Source organism: Buceros rhinoceros, unplaced genomic scaffold (assembly GCF_000710305.1).
Source record: "Buceros rhinoceros silvestris isolate BGI_N320 unplaced genomic scaffold, ASM71030v1 scaffold6036, whole genome shotgun sequence".
NCBI lineage: Eukaryota > Metazoa > Chordata > Aves > Bucerotiformes > Bucerotidae > Buceros > Buceros rhinoceros.
Window position 1 is genome coordinate 4,246 of NW_010415686.1, and position 19,051 is coordinate 23,296.

Below are 19,051 nucleotides of genomic sequence, written 5' to 3' on the forward strand. Positions count from 1 at the left end.
GGCTGCGGGCACACGGAACCGCCCTCCTGCCCCCCGCAGGGAAACCTGCCTCTGTTCCACAGCGTGCAAACCCCTGCACGATTAACGGACGGGTTTTATTAGAACATAAAATCGAGCCAGTATTACACACATCTTATAATGTATTATTCATTAAATATGGGAACAGTGACATTGTCATTCCTAATTGGGTTATTTCTTAGCACAAGTCACATAGTGCCAGCTCAGAGCACTACAAAGTGTAGAAGGAGGGTTTAATTTCAAGCCATTTAATTGTCTTGGCGAGAATTTTGTGTTAAAATAGAACTTGACTGCACTTACTCATAAATAAATCACGTTGTGTAGTTAGAATACATCGAAACCAATGGAGCAAAACCAGGTTTGCCGTTAGAGAAAGGCAATCGAACTTTCCTGCGCCCTGCCATGAACTCCGATGGTTTGGATGTCACGAATAGGGTCACATTCTGATCTTACCATCCAGATCGCTCTCAAAGGTTTCTGTTGACACCCAGTCAGTGGCCGGCCCAGTTCCGTTAACCGTCAGGGCGGCGACTCGGAAGCTGTATTCGGTTCCTCGTTCGAGACCTGGGAGACAGAGAGCGACCGAGACATCAGCACTGGAATTCTGGCTGCAAGCACAGGAGTCGCCGTCCTGGATTAAACCACCGCGATAACCTGGCGGCGAGAAGCCGTTCGCCCCAACCACCGCTGATGGAGCATCCCACAAGGGCAGGAGCGGAACCGGCACGACCTGCAGGGCGGCTCCGGCCAGGAGGCTGACCCCAGCTGGGGGTAACAGCTCAGCGGGGACCGGAGATACCCCCGGGCTGCGCCACGCTGCAGACTGTCCCCGTGCGCCACGGCAAGAGGCTGTGAGGTCCTGTCTGGGCAGTTCAGGCAGCAAGTGAGCAAACTGCGCCCTGCTTGGTTACTGTGTGGAAGAGTGTGCAACTCCTAAGCAAAGCAGGATGGAAATGCACTCAAAATCTGATACACAGGCTTTGTGGCTGGCAAAATTATACCCTAGTCACAGGCACACATCAACTGCTACTCTGTGAGCAGCCGGGAACTTCCTGAGTCACAGCTGGAGTTTCTGAAAACAAGTGAAAACATCTTGTTGAGAAGCACATACTCGTTTTCCAGAGAGGCTCCTTTTCTTCTCTTTTGACCGACTGTTCATTTACAGAGAGGTAAAAAGCGGACAAAATGGGGTCTCGCTCCTGTTCTCGAGTATTTCTGCTAAAGGAAATCCTAGTAACGACACATGAGTTACACCCCGGGAAGCGCCGGATGGGCCTGTTTAAGTCAGGATCTATTGCATTCACGCCAGAGAGAAGGGAAAAGGATGATGTCGGGGGGATGATTTCCACAGACGCCCGAGGTGAGATGTTGTTGGGATGCTGAGCACACCTACGTCACGTCCAGCAGATGAGTCTGCCCAACACCTGGCCAGACCCCAGATCTTGGGCACCCTCCTCCACAGGTTTGCTGCGGCATTTAGGCAGACGCCACGAGCTCAGGGCCATCTCCTCCATGCCAGCCCTGTGCCTTTCGTCAAGGTTTGAAAAGGGCTCCAGTCCACTTGGTGGATCAATTAGGGCTGAAAACAGGTCTCTAGACGTCGGTTACCACCAGCCAGCCCATAGGACACCTCAGAGCCTACAAACACTCATCTGAAGTGTTTTCTGATTTCCTTCCAAGGCAAGAACCCCACGTAAACGTGTCTCTGAGCCTCAGCCCCCTAAAAGCACCTGAACCCCCCTCCTGGTAAGGAACGCTTGCACGTAACGCCATCCCACCTTCAATCAGCTGGAAAAGCTGGGTCCCGCCGATGCTCTCTGTTACGTCGCTCTTGCGGGACACTTTCCGGTAGCGTATTTTGTAGCCGGTGATTTGCCCGCTGTGGGTCCCTGCAGGAGGTGGCTGCCAGTGCAGCATGATGCTCTGGGGAAGGCAGAAGGTGGTTACAAAGTCACGGCCTCCCACGCAGCCAGAGACACTGCGCTGGTGCTCATACTGCGTGGCACAGGGGACAGCAAAGAGCAGCGTGGGAGAAAACAAGACCCCGAACAGCTCTAAATTCTGGTGATCCAAGACCCACCAAGCTTTTCTCTACCCGTAAGGAACAGGAAATTCTCCAGCTCTTACCTTGGAATTCCGGACCTCCAGCGTTAGGTTCTGTGGTGGAGCACTGGGGACTGGAAACAGGAAAGGTGTTACAACACCATGATCTCCACAGGCCGTAGCAGATACCGTACTTCCGCACACAACTACCCTCTGCTGTCGTTCAGTGAGAAAGCACAAAGCACTCTGGTGTAAGACACTACACAAAGTACCAGCAAAATCCTGCCAGAGGTGCTTTACGACCCAGCGACGGCTTAGCAGGTTTAGGTGTTTTCATCACACAGAACGACACTGCTGTTTATTCAGAAGGTCTTCACCTACCGCAGGGATCTACATAAAACTGGTTTCTGTTTGAAGGTACTGCCCACACACTCGAAGAAAAGAGATGGCGGTCCCTGCTTCTCAAAACCATGTCTTCAACGTACGTGCTCTGTTCTGGGAACACACGTGTAAAATTCTAGCCATGGAGTTTGCTATCATGATGCTCTGCAAGAGGGAAACCTCAGAGCCAGCCTGTCACGGTGTTACTGCAGAGGTGGAGGGGACCGCAAAGAGGCTTTCGGCTTTTAGACTGCCGCTCGCGGTCAGCTCTTCACCAGCTGTAGCAGCTTGCTGGTGGCAGCGGTGAAACTCCGTTAGACAAAGAGACAATGTAAGGGAGAGCCCGAGACCTGGGGAATCCTTCCACAGCACTTCGGCCTCACAGACGCTATCTCAGAGGCCGAGGTGAGGGTTCCCTGTGGGAAGCGAGGCTCCAGCAAGGAGCAGGGAAGCAGCACAGAAGGGGTATAAAGACAGCAGGACACAAGGATACGTGCACGTCCATATCATCGTACACCCCCATCTCATACACAGGGAAAGCACAGTCTGGTAACCAGCTGGGCAGGAGGACCACGACGCGCCGACGGCTCAGAGAGCCTGCAAGGACCAGCTGGCGCGGGAAACGCCCTCGATCACAGTGTGACGCAGAGATTTCATTTCCTGCTGTAACGTGTGATTCCTTCCTATGGATCAGGAAGATCACGAGAAGAGAAGCAACCCCGAGGAGCAGCCCAAAACCTGTGGTTCAAGAGGCAACACCTCAGAGCTATCCTGCCACAAACCACCGTAACCGGTGACGGGCAAAAACCTACACCAAAATGTGGAGGCTTGTTAAATAGAAGCTAAAGGAAGCTCGGGAAGAAATGCCTGCAGGAACAGGGAGATGGCTTACAGACAGCACCACAAGAAAACACGAGCAGAAAACGTGCATCACTCGTCTGGAAAGGTCTGAAGCTGAAGGGGGAGAACAGGACGGTTAACAGCAGTGTTCACAGACTAAGAAAGAAAGAAGACTTCCTTCAGAAAGCTGTAGGACATGCATTTCTATAGGTTAAACGTCAAAAAGTAAACTGGGCCAGAAAACTTCAGGAAAACTTGAGAATGACTTTACAACTACTAATACATTCTTCTTCTTCTGGAAGCCCTTAGAGAAACGGTAGAGTTGGCAGATGGTCAGGGTATGGCGGACAAGGGCAATGTCTGTCTGCTCTGCATTTGTACCAAGTGAGAGGCAGAGGAGAGGCTTCCACGACACCCTTTACAAGGGACTTACAGGACCTCTCCGACTGAGCCGTCACTCAGGGGATTTCGGAGGAGGCAGGCACAGGGCGGAGCACGGTTCCATGACTTACACGTGACCTCTCACGAGTTCCCTTGCTACTGGGAGGTGCCAGTATTTAACAGCGGTTCCATGTGAGACACCTCTAGCAGGAAGTTAGAAACCTGTGTTAGGCAAATACCCTGGAGCTCTGATAAAGCATGAAATCACAGACACACCGGGTGACAATATCTATTTGTCACTTGGTGAAGGGAAATCCCGCATGGTAAACCTGCTGGAGAGCTCTTAAGAAACGAAGCGATGACGGGAGAGAAGTCCTCGACCGAGAAACCAAAGACAGGAAAGAGAATGTAGAACGTCCTGGTGGGAGGTGACCTGTGGAGCTCCACTGGTATCTGCCCAGACCCCTGTTGCTCCACACACTCAGAGGGATGAAAGGGGTCGAGCAGCGTGGTGATGAATGGTAGTTCAGAGTGGATCTGATGGTAAAGAGCTGCAGAAAGACCTCGGGACGTTTTGCACCTGGGTCTTGAAGTGACAGCTGAAGCTCTCAGGAGGTGAGGTTACACCCATGGGAAAAATCATCCTACCTCCACTTGCAGAATGAGGGCTCTGAGCAGACCAATTCCACCAAGATCCATCTAGAAATACCCCCTCAGTGCTCTAAATGAGCCAAGAAAGTCCCTCAGATGCTGGTGATCACACACTTGCATCTCTGACACACTTTCAGTCTCCTCCACCTCCCCCTTTAAGTGCACGCAGGAGCCAGGCTAAGCTCACACTTGGTCTGACGGTTCTTTGGGATAAACAAATAACCTTCTCTACACAAAACAGAAGTTACTGTTAACCCCGATGGCTCTGCAAATGTTTACATACTTAGATGTGTCCACGTTAGGTCTTTGTTTGCCTTACAGCACACACTGTTACCGCTCCCCCTTTCACTGCTCCGGGCAACTGATGTAACAGTGTCTGTGCTGGAGCGCAACCAAAGACACCAACACTTCCCCTACGACCACCAGTAAAATAAAACCACCCCAAAAGTGGGAGTCTGCTCCTACGTGAAAGTATGATAGAGCCTTGAACACCATTTGGAGGTGCTGCATTCCACAGTGTCGCTTTTCCCTCTGTTCCTAATGCTTTGCAGACTCAATAAGCCATGAAATAAAGCACCGATATGGAGATGAAGGACGTCGTTGTTTCCTTATCAGAACACTGGGGACTCCGTGGGCACGGGATTTTGCTTCACCCAACCTGCAGAGCCTCTGGGGGAACTTCCACCGCATACAGCCACATTGGTAATAAAACAGGGCGACAAGGAACAGAACCTGAAGAAGTCTGGTTAAAAATCCACTTGAAGGAAATTGCCAGGCAGTTCCTAAAACCAAAACTCAACTGGAACGGAGCAGCTTACCGTCTGAGAGCGTTCGTACCACCACGTCTTGGGTCGAGACTCCAGGCCCGTGTTTGTTGTATGCCACCACTCGGAAACTGTACTCCGTGTACTTCTTTAAGCCGTTAATGGTGTGGGAGAGTCCTGCCACATCAACGTCCTGCTCGTAAAGAAACACATGGAGCAGACAGGGTCAGCCGGGGCTGCTAGTAAAAGTTATTCCTGTCTTTCGAACAGTGCGATGCAGGAGCAGAAGTCATTTTATCTGAGGAGTACGACAGCCCTATTTAAAAGATGCTGTGAAAATGATCTTGAAAACTGAAAAAAAAACCCATTCTTCCCTTAGCTTTTTAAAGCTGGGATCATACCCGTATGCAACGAGATGAGAAATTAAATGACTGCGATTAATCCTCCCAAAGTTGCCATTATCCTCAGGTGGCAGCTTGTACAGAGCATCCTGGGTCATTCCAGGAGGACCAGCAGAAAACGTTATTAGATTTCACTAAGAAAATGCCATGAGACCCTCAGTAGTATCAAAATCTCAGTCACTGGATCAAAGACCTCGAGCAGTAAGGACAGCTCAGATTAAGGCTCATGCTAAACTCAGCCGGTAGCCTACGTCACTAAACCCAGCCGAGCTGTAACAGCTGCACCAGCCCCCTCACCACCGCCGCCACCAGCCCGGGCAAGGGTGATAGAGCTAGAGCGGTGTTCTCCTCTCGGGCAGTGGTGGGCTTCCCCACGAGCTCCTCGGTGCTGATCGCTATCTAAACCCCACTCTTAATTCCATGACACAGACGTTTCATGCTGCCTTTTTAGTTTTCAATATTGCCGTATCTCGGCTGTCAGAAGAACGAACCCTTCTCTAGGGGTTTCTAGAACAAGACGGAAGGCTGATGACGGCGCTGTGTGCCACGCGGGAAGAGGGCGGCTCAGTACCTGTTCGGTGTCCTGCCCCTTCTCCATGTAGTAGAGCTTGTAGTTCTGGATTTCCCCGTTGCCAGACAGCGGCGTTTCCCAGGTCACCGTAACGGAGGTGGGTGAGCTGGCGTAGGCGCGGATGTTGGGTGCTGGACCAGGAAGCTGAACTGAAACGTAAGCATCAAACTCTGTTAGTCACTGAGCCCAGCCACCACCACCTTCCGTAGCTCATTAATTTAGCGTCAACTTCACTACTCATCAGCTCCCCTTAAAGACGGGTGTTTTTTCTCATTTTGGCATTTCACATGGACTCATCAGGGGGGTGTAAAGGTGGGACCAAATTTCTACAGGAGCTCCTGCTTCCTGGGTCAGATCCCTTTTGTCCTGAACGACCCCAACAAATGACAGAGCTCACATGCTCTGAAAGTTTTCCTTTTTTCTCTCTCAGAGTTCATGACAATTTCAAAGAATTCCTCTTCCCACAGAAAGTCTAGAGAATTTAACAAGGAACCTCTTATCGCTTCTTCCCAATGGGGACAATAAATCGTGTGAGCACACCGACCTGGCAAATCATTTTGAAGCGCAATGTTGAAGAGTACTGACCTGTTCTGGGAAGGTCATGAATGGGGAAAACACACAAACCAACCCAAACTCCCGAAGCCTGACAATGTTTCCTGCTTACCCTCTGGCTGAGTGGCCACCTTCAGCGGGACCGAGCTCTCCCCGGCGCCGTGCCTGTTCTGAGCCACAACTCGGAAGACATAAACCGTTTCTGGCATCAGGTTTTGGATGGTCACTTGTGTCTCTCCAGCACGACTGGTATTTTCAACGCGCTCCCTTTAGGAAAGAATCACGGATTAGGAGGAGGGGTTTTGAGGGGTAGAGGAAGGAAGAGCTGCTACTGAGAGGGATCCTGGTGGGACGGGTCTAGTGGGTTAACGACGGGGTTATTTACGCTGTGCTGACCGCACGACAGGACAATGAGAGGCCAAAACTGCTGGGGACAGCTTCTAATTCTGTAACTCCTCTTTGAATACCACCACCCCCCCACACTGAAGTGAAAGAATAAATTCCACCTGACACCACAAAATCCTCAGGAGTTTCTTTGTTATTCTAGTACCAGCGTGTGATAACTCACAGCGACAGTTTATCCTGCTCCTCTGAAGGCAGAAGAAATATTTAAGCAGCAGACATGGAGCCTGCCGGGATTTAAGGCATTTCTCTTAATACTGGGGGGCTGCCTCTTGTTTTTGCTGGCTGGCAGGAACCAGCCCTTGGCTGCGGTTCACCCTCGTACCAGGCACGTGAGAGGGGCTTCTGCCAGAGTGGCCTGAGGGGGCTCACCTCCAGTGACACCATGGAGCTGGCCCTGGGCTACCAGACCCCCCCTCCAAAGAGCGGGCGCGGTGGGTGGGAACGAGCGCTCCTGTGTGGCTCTGCAGAAGGGCCCACGTTTTGCGGGCTGGAAGCGTGATCCGGGTGGGAGAACATGCTTTGTGCATGGAGGCAAGCAGGAGGAGCGCTGCGCTGCCTCCAGTGAGCCTCCACTGCGCCCCCAGGCAGGGGGCAACCGGCTGCCTGCCCCCCGGGAACCACCGCTCAGGAAGCTCCGTCCGTTCTTAGCGAGCTCAGGGCGGAGGGGCAGAGAGAAAGGTGAACCATCAGCTACCGACAGCCTTTATCTGCAGCACTGCTGCTGTCGGGGACTTCAGCAGAGCTCCGGCCGGGCAGCGACACCGACGGGCTGTCCTTCCTCGACAGGGCGCCACCGACGCCCTCAAAACGCTCATCAATGCTGTATGTTACAACAGACAAAAACTTCCCCATGGAGAAAACCAAGGGGGAACATGACTGCTCGGAACGGGGCTCTTCCTTTTGTCTGCAGACTTTGTTCAGCTCTACAGCAGAGGGCAGGCGATTCGCATCCCCGCCAGAAGCTGCTATTAAATCATTTTTAATGCAGCAGCCCAGGCACAAAGATTCCGCAGCCTCCCCCTCTCCTCCCTAAGCCATCACGCTCTAGTTTCTAGCGTGGAAATACGATGGCAAAATCCCGGTTTTAATTTCTTTCTTTTTAAATCCACCAGTACATCGTTAAACCAGCAGCAGCAGATTTGATTTAAAAAGGTCTACAAAATATTTTCCTTCTTTTAATGTTTATGCAGGAAAGAAGCTGACGGGGAAGTGAGACACTCACTACAGGAATGTCATACCCACCCCAGAATGAAACCTTTTCCCCCGCGGACTTGCCCAGTGACAGCTGATGTTTGCCTGGAAATGCGTTTTCCAGCAGGCAGTTTCCGCCCAGAGGTGTGTGAGACTCAGCGCTGCTGTCTGAGACCCCGGAGGCACCAGCTGATCCACACCTGGGAGTCACAGCCGCCTCCCCTTCACAGGCAAAAGCTGCTTTTTCTGCCTGAAGTGTAACTACATTGATTTGATCAAGGAACATCCCCCCTGCCAGCAGCACTCCAAGGTTATTATTTAAAATTACAATAAAAATCAAAAACATTATAATGGAAAAACAACATCTGTAAAAAAATAAATGGACACTTTAAAGGGTTGTGATTTTCAGTCATGAACTAAGAGCTTCCCTCTCAACAGTATGTAAAAAATACGCCGCGATTAATCTCATCAAGTGCTTCATGAATCCCTCCTGGAGCCTGGGGCACCTTTCCGGGCTCTGACGTGTGCAGGTAGCTGTAACAGGTATGAAAACAGATGGTCTGCAGGAATCATGGCGTTACCCGACCGAACACTGTGACTATTCTGACTCACTCCAGTTTGATGCCCAGTACAGAGCTTTGTACACTGGAGCTGAGGTTTGACACAGCCCTCGAGTCGCTCAGGGAAAAGCCGGCTACCTTCAAGGTGGAACAACCGTGTCCCTAGAGCGAAGACGGTAATTGCTACCTAATCGGGTGCCACCTCAGCTCTGGCGCTAGGTGAAGCCACAGGACACCCTCTTCATTCCTACGTAACTGCCTCAGCAAGGAGGGTGGCTGTGCAAGAACAGCAGCTTCTGCAGATCATCCTACAATGTCCTGATTGCTCACCACGAACTAGGAGACTCCTCTCACCCGGTTCCACACAGGCTTTTGGCCTGAGCAGAATGTTTTCTAGATTTCTCTAGTCCTGTGTGTAGCGGAAGGGGATGCATTTTGTTCCCTCAAGACAGTTCAGGGAGAGGCATAAAACCACCTCCAGCAGATCACTTCCCAAAAACCCAGCGGTGACAACCAGGAACGTGAAGGAGCAGAGGCAAGAAGCGAGACCTGTTGGCCACATGCCACGTTCTTCCTTGTCTCCCAGCATCTCCAGCATGAACGACTATTAGCAGAGTAATGAAGTAGTGGAAAAACGACTTTCGTGAGGCAAAGGAAGTTCTACTAATTGCCTCATTTAACGGTCGTGAGCCTGGCCAAGGTGAGCACCCACAGGGTGAAGGAAGCGGCGATTCCCCACCAGTAGCAGCGTGGTTTATATTCGCTTCAAAACAACTCGGAGTCTCACACTCCAGTCAGTTCCCAGACAGATAATTGTCTCCTGAGTAATCAATCTGATAAGCAAGCTAATTTACAATTAATTAAGCAAGGCTCAAAACGATTGTTAGCACCAACTTCTTCAAACTTATTGCAACAATTTGAAACTCGTTCTGAGCAGCAGATCCTATCAGGAAGAAAACCGGGGAGATGGACCTGAACCATTAGGATAAAGGGTCCAGACCTCAGGGGTGCTTCACCTTCAAGAAACCTGTTTGCCGGGGTTACTTGGAGAGAACCGACATTCAACCTGCCACAGCACTTAACCCACACCTACCACGTGGTTCTTCCTCTAACCAGGGTGCAGGAGGGAAGGGAAACAACCCCTCGGGCTCCTCTGGGCATTGAAGACTTAAGGTTTATAGTGCTTCTGAGCAAAGGTGGAGCGAAGACAAGTCATTGAAGAGCACAACCCACTTTACAGGTCAAGATCTTTACCTGTTTATACCTTCCTTGGTGTAGAAGATTGAATAGGTGAGGTTGTCTCCTTGAGGGTCCGAGACAGGCGTCCGCCACGTCAGTCTGATGAAGCGAGTGGAGACGAGGGTGGCCACGACGTCGCGTGGGGCTGAAGGCAGCGGTCCTGTTGTAGCTGGTGCTAGATGGTCATTAGTGGCACTGGTCAGTGAAGTGGGAGGTAATGTTGGGATGGCAACATCTTGTCATGTGCAAACATTGGGGAATATGAAGGGCAAACATCACCACGGTTTAAAAAAAGAAAACAGAAAAAGAACACAAAAGAAATAAACAAAACCACGATGGGAAACAAAAGAAAATGAACACACAAAAAAGGCCATTAAACTGAAGGCCGACATGCAGGCAGAGGTCACTACTGGAAACTAATGGGGAATATTCAAGGACACGGCACTGTCGAGCAAGCAGACCAGATCTCCACTGGAATGGAAGGGGCGAGGGAGAGGGAAGGGTGAACACCGAGGATCGAACAGGCCCTCATCAGAGGACTGGTATACCAGCGGCAAACAGGACGTTCACCTCTGTAAACCAGAGGCAACAGCAAACCTTTACCAGTGAAAACCCCAACCTGAACCACTCATTCAATACCTCCAGGCCCGCTTTCGATTTTGCTTCATTAACATGCAAAATTAATTTATATTCTTCTCAATCCCGAACAGATGACATGAACCAGCACAAACAACTCCCGCTTCGTATAAACGAAGACTTGGCCAACGTTTCTGTGGCAAATCGTGTACGCCCTCTTGTGCTCCTGCTGGAAAGCTGGGGTAGACGGTGCGGACTGGTTGGCCAGTCCACCAGGAGCTGCTTTCCACAGCCCACTCCAGCAGCCCGGGCAGGAAATCGAACAGCAGAACTCAGAGCAGCTGGACCCCCGTTACCACCGAGCACAATCAGTAACAAACACCTAGAAAAGCTCAGGATACCCTGAGTGTTTCTGGGCAATCAGTAACTATTTACCAAGCTTAAGCCACCCCACGAGATTTCCCACACAGGAATCTACGCTCATTTATCCCCTTATTAATTACGGAACCTATCGAAAATGGCTCAGATTCTCCCCTAGCCCAGAAAGAAGCCCAGGACTAGCACAGCTTTTGCTGAGAGCTGCAGCACCTTCACCTAACACACCACCAGAACACGTGGACTTGTGTCCCGATGGACAAGGAGAAAACTGCACACGACGCCCCTGAGTCAACCAGAAGTTGTTATGGGAACAACCAGCCCTTCAGGCAGACACGCTGAGAACGTCTCCGCTGCCCTGAGAAGTCCATCAGCAACAACCATCTGATTTTAAATTCTGAAAACCCCTCGTCAGCCCAAGCATCACCTCACACGTAGGTCTTGAATTGGCAGTTTTTAATTTCTGTTTCTTAGGCAACAAGTGGAGGCAGAACAAACCACTTGCCGTTCCCAGCTCCACACAGTGTAACAAAAGCGCGTGGGCAGAACTAGGAGATGCTTCACTGTTTCACACGAAGACGAGGGTGTCCTTCTAGGGACCAACCACCCCCACCAATGAGGTGCAGCTCCATGGGGCCATGGGCGATGCCCTTCCTCCCCTCCTTCCCACGCGTCCGTGTGCCTGTTACTGGTCCATCGCATCTCCCACCTTCCCTGAAGCTCTTGTTCGTGTTTTATCTCCTCTTTCAGATACTGCCCATCCCGTCGAATGGGAAAGTTTCACTCTCCCAGCAAGAACTGGTGTAAATACCATCACCAGTGTCATTACATTGCAACTACATGTTCTTGTGTTTCTACTAAAATCAAGACTTTCCACTTTGATACCGAGGAGCAACAGCAGCATCCTGGGGCAGAAAAGGTTCTAGCTCAAGTTTTCAGCACTTTACCATTACTGCTGTTACCATCCTCCAACCTGCAACATCACCATTTCTCAAAGCAGCAGCGAACAGCCAAGGCTGTTGGGGACACCTTGACGCCAGCGCTAGGTGCCGCAGTGCGAGAGATGCTCTCCTACATTTCCTATTCAAAAACGGGGAAAGCTTGTTCAGAGGCTCAATAGTCACTGGCATCCTTAGCTGAAGTGACCCTCAGATGTAGAATTTAAGACCCTGAGGAAACTGAGGAAGGCATTTGACATCAAGGCACTGAACCCTGTGGTCAGGAGTTGGGGGTAAGAGTGGACATTGTTCACAATATCCTTTGCACCATCTCCAGTGCTATCCCTGGAGCTAACATGGGGAAATACAGACTGGCAGGAGGGAGATGGGGCGTGTGGAGAGCTGGCTGGCCCAGCAGGCTCCCAGCACCAGGGTTGAATGGGAGGAAGACTACCCGACAACCCGGGTAATGAGTGGCATTACCCAGGGCTGGGTGCTGGGAGAGAGGGTTTCGTATCGTTGCAGGTTACACCAGACTGGGCGGAGCAGTAGGTACGCTGGCAGAGGGAGGAACTCACCAGGCTGGGCTGGTCGGAACCTCAGAGTTCAACACCGGCAGATGCCCTGCGCTGGGGCCAGGGGATCTTCCCAACTACTATCTCTCTGCTCCCAAACAACAATTAGAGCCCAGTTCAGTGTCATGTTCATGGTGCTGCTTACTCCCATGGGCAAATTTGAGCCCACGTGAACAGTTCTCTTGGGCTGGAGACTTCCTCACTGCTCCTATGTTCACTCCTCCCACATCACGCTCCTGCTGAGGAACAAGGTGTGCTACTCTGCAGTTCACTTCCCATTTCACTTTCCACGTCAACTGAGTAGTTTCCCCTTGCAGAGAGCCCTGATTTCGTACCCTCCTGTTAGCTAATTACATTACAATATTATTTCAAACCATGCACAGGTTGAGGACTGATCTGTCGGGAAGCTGTTACAAAAGCAAACTTGTGTTTTACAGCCGCAAGAGCCAAGTGCCTTCTGAGGGGGCATTGTCTGATCCATTTGAGTGAACTCCCACTGACTGCTCTCACACGCATTTAAACTACACAACCCCTGAAGCTCCTCCATTATTGAAAAAGAAAGTTAAAACCCTTCCAGCACAACAGGCGGCTGCTGTGTCAGTACAGGAATCCCTACAACCACCATTTCTGATGTTTCTTTCACCTCTAGGAAAGCGGCAGGAGATGAATTTCGACTCTCGGACCTTACAAGACCAAAGCTCCCCAGAAGGCTTTCGGAGGACCATCCTCCAGGGCACCACTTGGCTGGGTAGGGCTGGGGCACCCATTCGCGCCCGGCACGCACACCACCTATCTTCCATCGCCTCTCGTTAACACTCTGACGTGTCTCGGTAATGCCGTCCGATGATCTGCTTCACGTTATGCACTCGTGACTCAAACGATGCATCTCACCGATCTCTAAAAATCATTCGGTTTAGTTAAAAAGCAATACAAATATTTTTAATATAATTAAATTAAAAGAAAACGCTGACAATTCTCTAAGGAAAATGATTCCCCTGACAAATATTTAAAATTCATCTGCTTAATCTAAACCACATCCCACGTACTCATGTATTTGTCTTCCTATATAATGAAAAAGATTCATCTTTTACTCAAGCGATCTGCGCACGGTGCTTAAGAACCTGTAGGCACCAAGACGAAGAGCTTGGGAGAGCTGCCAAGAGCTCCCAGATTAACAGAAGCCCAGTTTTATCCTCGTGTACAACTCAAGCCCAGACGCTGACAGCGTTATAGGTAGATCGGTCACACACAACACGACACGAGTGGCATCCGAAGATAAACCACGAACCAAGCGAAAGCACAAAGGACGTGTCAATGGCAGGAGTCAGGTAAGCGACGCGTGGGCAGGAGCGCTGCTCCCTGGCTCCCCGGCGATGGAACGCTGGAGCGGTACCGATCGGGTACCGCTGATGGCTGGGGACCTATTCCCAAGGGCAGGTCGTCCCCTTCCCTTTCCTCCCCACTCTTCCTCCAAGCGCTGATGTGTGCAGGGCCGGGCAGCAGAGCGCTCCACCGAGCTGATGAGCCATTACACCAAAATGAGTTCTAATGCCAGTAAGGGAGCAGCTTCATTACTTCAAGCTTTTAAGCCTGGTGTAACGAGTAACAGGCAGAACAAGCCTCTTCTTTCTTTCTAACACACATTCCATCTCCTTTCATCTCATGTCATCTGAGCTTCTGTTTTTCTAAGGGATCAAGAAGAAGTCCTTGCTCAACGCGCCGTCGCACGCAGGCGGCACAGAGGAGATCCAGCCCGCTGCCGTGAAGAGCATGTGAAAGGAGTCATTCAGCCAAGCGGCCGGCAGAAATGAATCACTCCTTCAGCAGCGGCTCGGCTGCCGGCAGGGGCTGAGTGGGGGAGACCGCGGCTAAACACGCGTTGCTGAGAGGATCCATCAGAACTGTCGCAATACAATCTCAATTCTGGATCAATAGACGAGGAGAGTAGGTTGATTTATCTGTCTGCAGCTAACAAAGTAAAAGCTAATGAAAATAAGATAAAAGCAAAGCAGAGCATTTCCAGCGCTCCTTTTTTGGCTTTGCACAATCATTTTTCTAACACTGACGTGGTAACCTGGGCAACCGAACGATGTCTGAACTGCTAAACAGATACCGGTACCGCTCCGCTGCTGAAACCCAGCCACTGCGAGACAGCCAGAGGTCCCTTTGCTCCTTCTGAGGGTTTCTGCTGAGCAGACATCACCTGCTGCAGCTATTGCATCCAAGCGGTCTGGGGAGCTCACAAACACCCGCGAGGAGTTGGACTCAAACCAACTACAACCATCAGTGCTTCTAGAACTCGAACCCTTCCCTGGCAAAAGCAGCATACCTCCCTTCCACCACGCGCGGCTGGTCCAGCCCAAGGCACGAGCCGGGGGTGTCTATCGGTTTGCTACACTGACAAGGTGCCCAGTATTTCATCGTGCAGGGGAGGTGACCCCTCCTGCTATCAGCGTAACTCACTGCGGCGAGATAACAAACCGGGGGAGCCACGTGTGCCTGGGGCGCTGTGCTACCGTCACCACCCAGGATGCTGATGTGATCTTTCAAAAACAACTCTACCAAACCTGCCGCGCCTGAAAAACAGAAATTGAAATGCTTTACTCGTTAGCGAATTATCAGAAATATTTTCCATGTTGTCCACCCCCTCCGGTCTAGATTTCCTTTTTCCTCCCGTGGCGCATCATTGGCATATTCACAGCTTCCTCCTGCTTTGGGCAAAAACATTCCAGTGATGCCATCGGATACGCACCACACAGGAAAGGCGGAAGAGTGTGACCTGCTTCAGGGCTGCCGCTGTCGTCTGAATGACCGGGACGAGCCCAGCTCCCTCAGCGACCTCACCCACAGGCCAGCGCTACGCCCCACCTCCAGAAGGCAGGATTGATGTATATGAAATTAAGAGGCATAAACACTTGAAGAACGAGTTGGTGGCCGCATTGAGGCCATTCTTGGCCATCACTAACTGCTCACAAAGTCATGTCTGTCAAATGAGAGCGTCAGGGGCTTCTGAACCCTGGTTGAGGCTAAGTCTACATCAGGAAGCGGTGGGAGAAGCACTGGAGGGGGATGCAGCACCCACATGGTACAGACTCTATAGGATTCGCTTTGGACTAGCTCTTACCCTGAATGCCAGACAGGGACTGGAGAGCTCCTTCCAGTTCAGTTTCACCCTAAAGACATCGAGGTCCAAGACTCCTCGGAGATGCAATTCAATGGGTGAGGAGCAGGGGTGGGTGGGAAATTTCCTGAGAGCTCCTTCCATGTAGATGCACCTTCAGAGGACACAGATAATGCAGCAAGTGGAGAACAAGACAGACCTGGCCAACGGGACTCAGTTCCGGGGACAACTGAGGAATGTGGGGCATCAACGAGGGGGTAATACAGACTGCTGCAGGAGAAAGTCCTCTCTGTAAGGACTGCAGAGGGGATTTTACAGCTTTTAAACATACTTAAATCCTTGATTTCAGCAACAGAGACCTACTGCAACTAAAAATAGCAAATTACTGTTTTGCCAAAAATCCTGTTGGAAAAAGCATGTATATGTGTGTGTCCATAGGTGCGTTCAAAACTGTGCTTCACGAGATGTGAAACTGCAGAACGTTGTGTGTGGTTTTGCTGTGTAAGGAGATTTGTCAGAAAGAGAAAACCCACGAGAACATTCAGACCCACAGCTACAAGAAAGGCCAGCCGTGGCCGGCTGTTCACAAAGCCTGCTGCCCTTGAAGCTGCTCCCAGAGTTATGGCATGGACCACCGGGACCACAATGCACATCTGCCGAGGAACGGACCCCAGAGAGGTGGCCTCAGGCCTGCGCGGCTGCGGGGTGTGACAGAGCAGGGACAGTGGGCTCAGTAATGCGAACGAGCAGAGTTTTTAGGGTTTATATCGCAGCATTTTGTGCACTGAAAGGGCACCACAGGCAGCAGAACTGGTTCCAAGGAGGTGGCCGAACTGCAGCCCATCCCTGTGGGGTGTAAAGAGCCCTTAGATGCTCTCAGCCACACATGAAGCTGTTGCCTGAAACAAAGAAGAGTTGAAGTTTGCTGCCTAAGGGGACACAACCGCCATTGCCCACTGTAGGCGCAGCTGGAGGAGTGAGCTGGGCGCAGAGGAGTGACCAGCTCCCACCAGAGCATCTTCCACTCCTGCCGGGGCGGTGGGTGCTCACGTGAACCTCTGGGGAAGCCACTTCCAGAGGTTAACGTTGGACACAGTTATCCTCTGCTTCTCAGCACCACAAAAAGCTTTGCTGCTTTATCTTCCCGAACCGACCACTTTTTCACACAAGCATCTCCCCAGATCAGCTCCGAGGACGGAGGACAAGGACCTGACACAGCTCTCAGGACCCACTTTATCTCTAGAAACCTCAAAACCCCAGTGAGATCTGAGGGACAGAACCTCCCTCAGACAAACCCAACCCCTGGGTTCTCTACAGAAGGAGATGGAGAGGCTTATTTATTTCTCCACGCAGACATCTTCCGCCTAAGGCAGGCAGGCAAAATGCCTCTTTGTTTTTTCTTTTCTTTAATTGCTTTAGCTTCATTTCCATTCCCACCGGGAATGAGGACGGTTGTTTACTCTTCACTCTATGCACGCTGCTTGCAAGAAGCCCACCAAACCCATGAAACAAGCAACTTCTGAAATAACACCCCCTGACCCTGGTTTTTAGTGTCCGTTTGGTTCTGGGTTCTGGTGTAAAATGGACACGGATGGCACGGAATAAATCGTGACCGTACAAACACACTGATCAAGGCACTCTGTTTTCCAAGGGAAGTCATAAACCCCACTCTGACACAGGACACTCCTCCCATTTTCATGCCGCCATGAACCGCTTTGGTGGAGAGGAAGCAATTTGGTTTTGCTCCTGTCTGATAACGCAGCCATCGAAAAGGCGCGGCGGAGCTGACTGACGCATTCCACGCAGCGGTGAGCCCGCGCGGGCGGGCGGCCTCTCCGGGAGCCCCACGGGTCGCCAGATCCCAGCGGTTCAGGGGAGGGTGGACAGACACAAAGTCCCACGTGCCTTTTCATCACGAGCCTCGTGCTGCAGGAGGGAAGGGAAAGGGCGAACAGAGCTCGGCCGAACCCCCAGGGGTTTCATGCCGACTACTTTTCAGCAGATTCTGTTACCAAAAGGATTCAAACCACACCTACACGTTGCAAAGCGACGGGTATAACCATCATAAAATTCCTAATACTTCATGTTTTTAAAAGATTAAGTGTGGGGTTTTTTTTTTAAATGACCCCTCCTTGAGAAAAGGGAGTCAAACCCCTGAACACACCTCACATACAGAGCCCAAGGCCGGGAAACAGCCGGAGGATGCCCCGGAAGAGCCAGGGCAGGTTCTCCCCTTCATGGGAATATTCACGAACTGAACTTGTACGGCAAACAGAAACCTCTCAAGAACAACCCAGGTCGTTCCTCCAGCCTGAGGACTCTGCCAACAACCCGCTGTACCACCTGCAAACCGCGGCCCCCCACCTTCGTTTCCAACCTCACCTTCCGTGTTTCTGGCAGCGCTCCCCAGTTTTCGCCCAAGGCAGCGGGGCCACGGAGGCCTGTCAGTCCTGCAGGACAGTAACAATTCCACCCCGCCAGGCTTGGGGCCGCATCGCCGCTGCGACGGCAGAGCAGCACCAGAGCACCGGTGCCATGGTCAAACTCCGCTGCTTGGCTGTTTCAGGATGTCTTGTCCAAGAAGCACCCCAGGGGAACCGGTCCCTTTCTCTTGTCCCTCAGCCACAGCCTAACCGGGAATAAACTCTCCCCCATCGAGCTGCGGTTCTGCCGCACCGGGCGGATTTCTAATGCCGGCAGGAACCGTAAACCCCACCAGCATTTTTATTGGTAACTTCTTCTGCTAGCGCAGGGGCTTGGGAGCCTGCTGCGCACATCCTGGTGCACGAGGACGGGAGGTTACGCCCCAGATACACCTGAGGGCTGGGACAGCTGAAACATGGATGCTCTGGTGACTGACCGGTGAGATTAGAAAGCAGCCGCATGTAAAACGGTGCCAAGGCAGAGAGCGGGACAGGGTGCAGCCTCTAACCCAGGGTGACATGCCCATTGCTGAGGTGCTGTTAGCTCTGAGCTCTCAGAAAAGCAGACCCAGGAATGACTCCCCTCTTCCTCCTTACCTTCCTTCAGCACCATCAGCAATAACGTGCCAGCAGGAAAGCCACACAGAACCCACTTGTCTTTCACAGACTTTGACTCTGCAGTGATTAGTTTCTTTTCCAAGGGATGGCAGGAGTGGGGAAACAATCAAGAAAACACCACTCGAGGATATTTCTAATGCAGGGACAATTTGCAGGTAGCTTCAATACTGAATGGCCATTATCACAAATATTAAAAAATCGGATTTCCTTGTTAGAGCTCTTTGAGTTCCTGACCCCATCAGCCTATTCAGGTTATCTCAAGACTAACAGCAAAATAACTGACGTCAGGAGTGCGAGTCTTCCTCCCAGATCAGGACCCTCAGCTGTACAAACACTACCACATACGTACCCAACCTCCAAACCTCCTCCTTCCCCACCCGGCACTCAGCTGGCTCTGACACCGCTGGGTAGTTTAGAAACTTTGAAAT

At 51.4% G+C, this 19,051-nt stretch overlaps 1 protein-coding gene across 1 annotated transcript in view; it reads right to left on the minus strand.

The window, feature by feature from the left end:
• The window catches only part of NEO1 (neogenin 1), a gene marked incomplete at both ends in the record, with an annotated part of 69,171 nt that overhangs the window by 3,829 nt on the left and 46,291 nt on the right, over positions 1-19,051 (minus strand). The window contains 7 exons of the mRNA XM_010137498.1: positions 472-582; positions 1,797-1,941; positions 2,146-2,195; positions 5,133-5,271; positions 6,051-6,199; positions 6,715-6,869; positions 10,013-10,172. Of these exons, the coding sequence (XP_010135800.1) occupies positions 472-582; positions 1,797-1,941; positions 2,146-2,195; positions 5,133-5,271; positions 6,051-6,199; positions 6,715-6,869; positions 10,013-10,172 (909 nt within the window). The remainder of the gene's footprint in view (positions 1-471; positions 583-1,796; positions 1,942-2,145; positions 2,196-5,132; positions 5,272-6,050; positions 6,200-6,714; positions 6,870-10,012; positions 10,173-19,051) is intronic.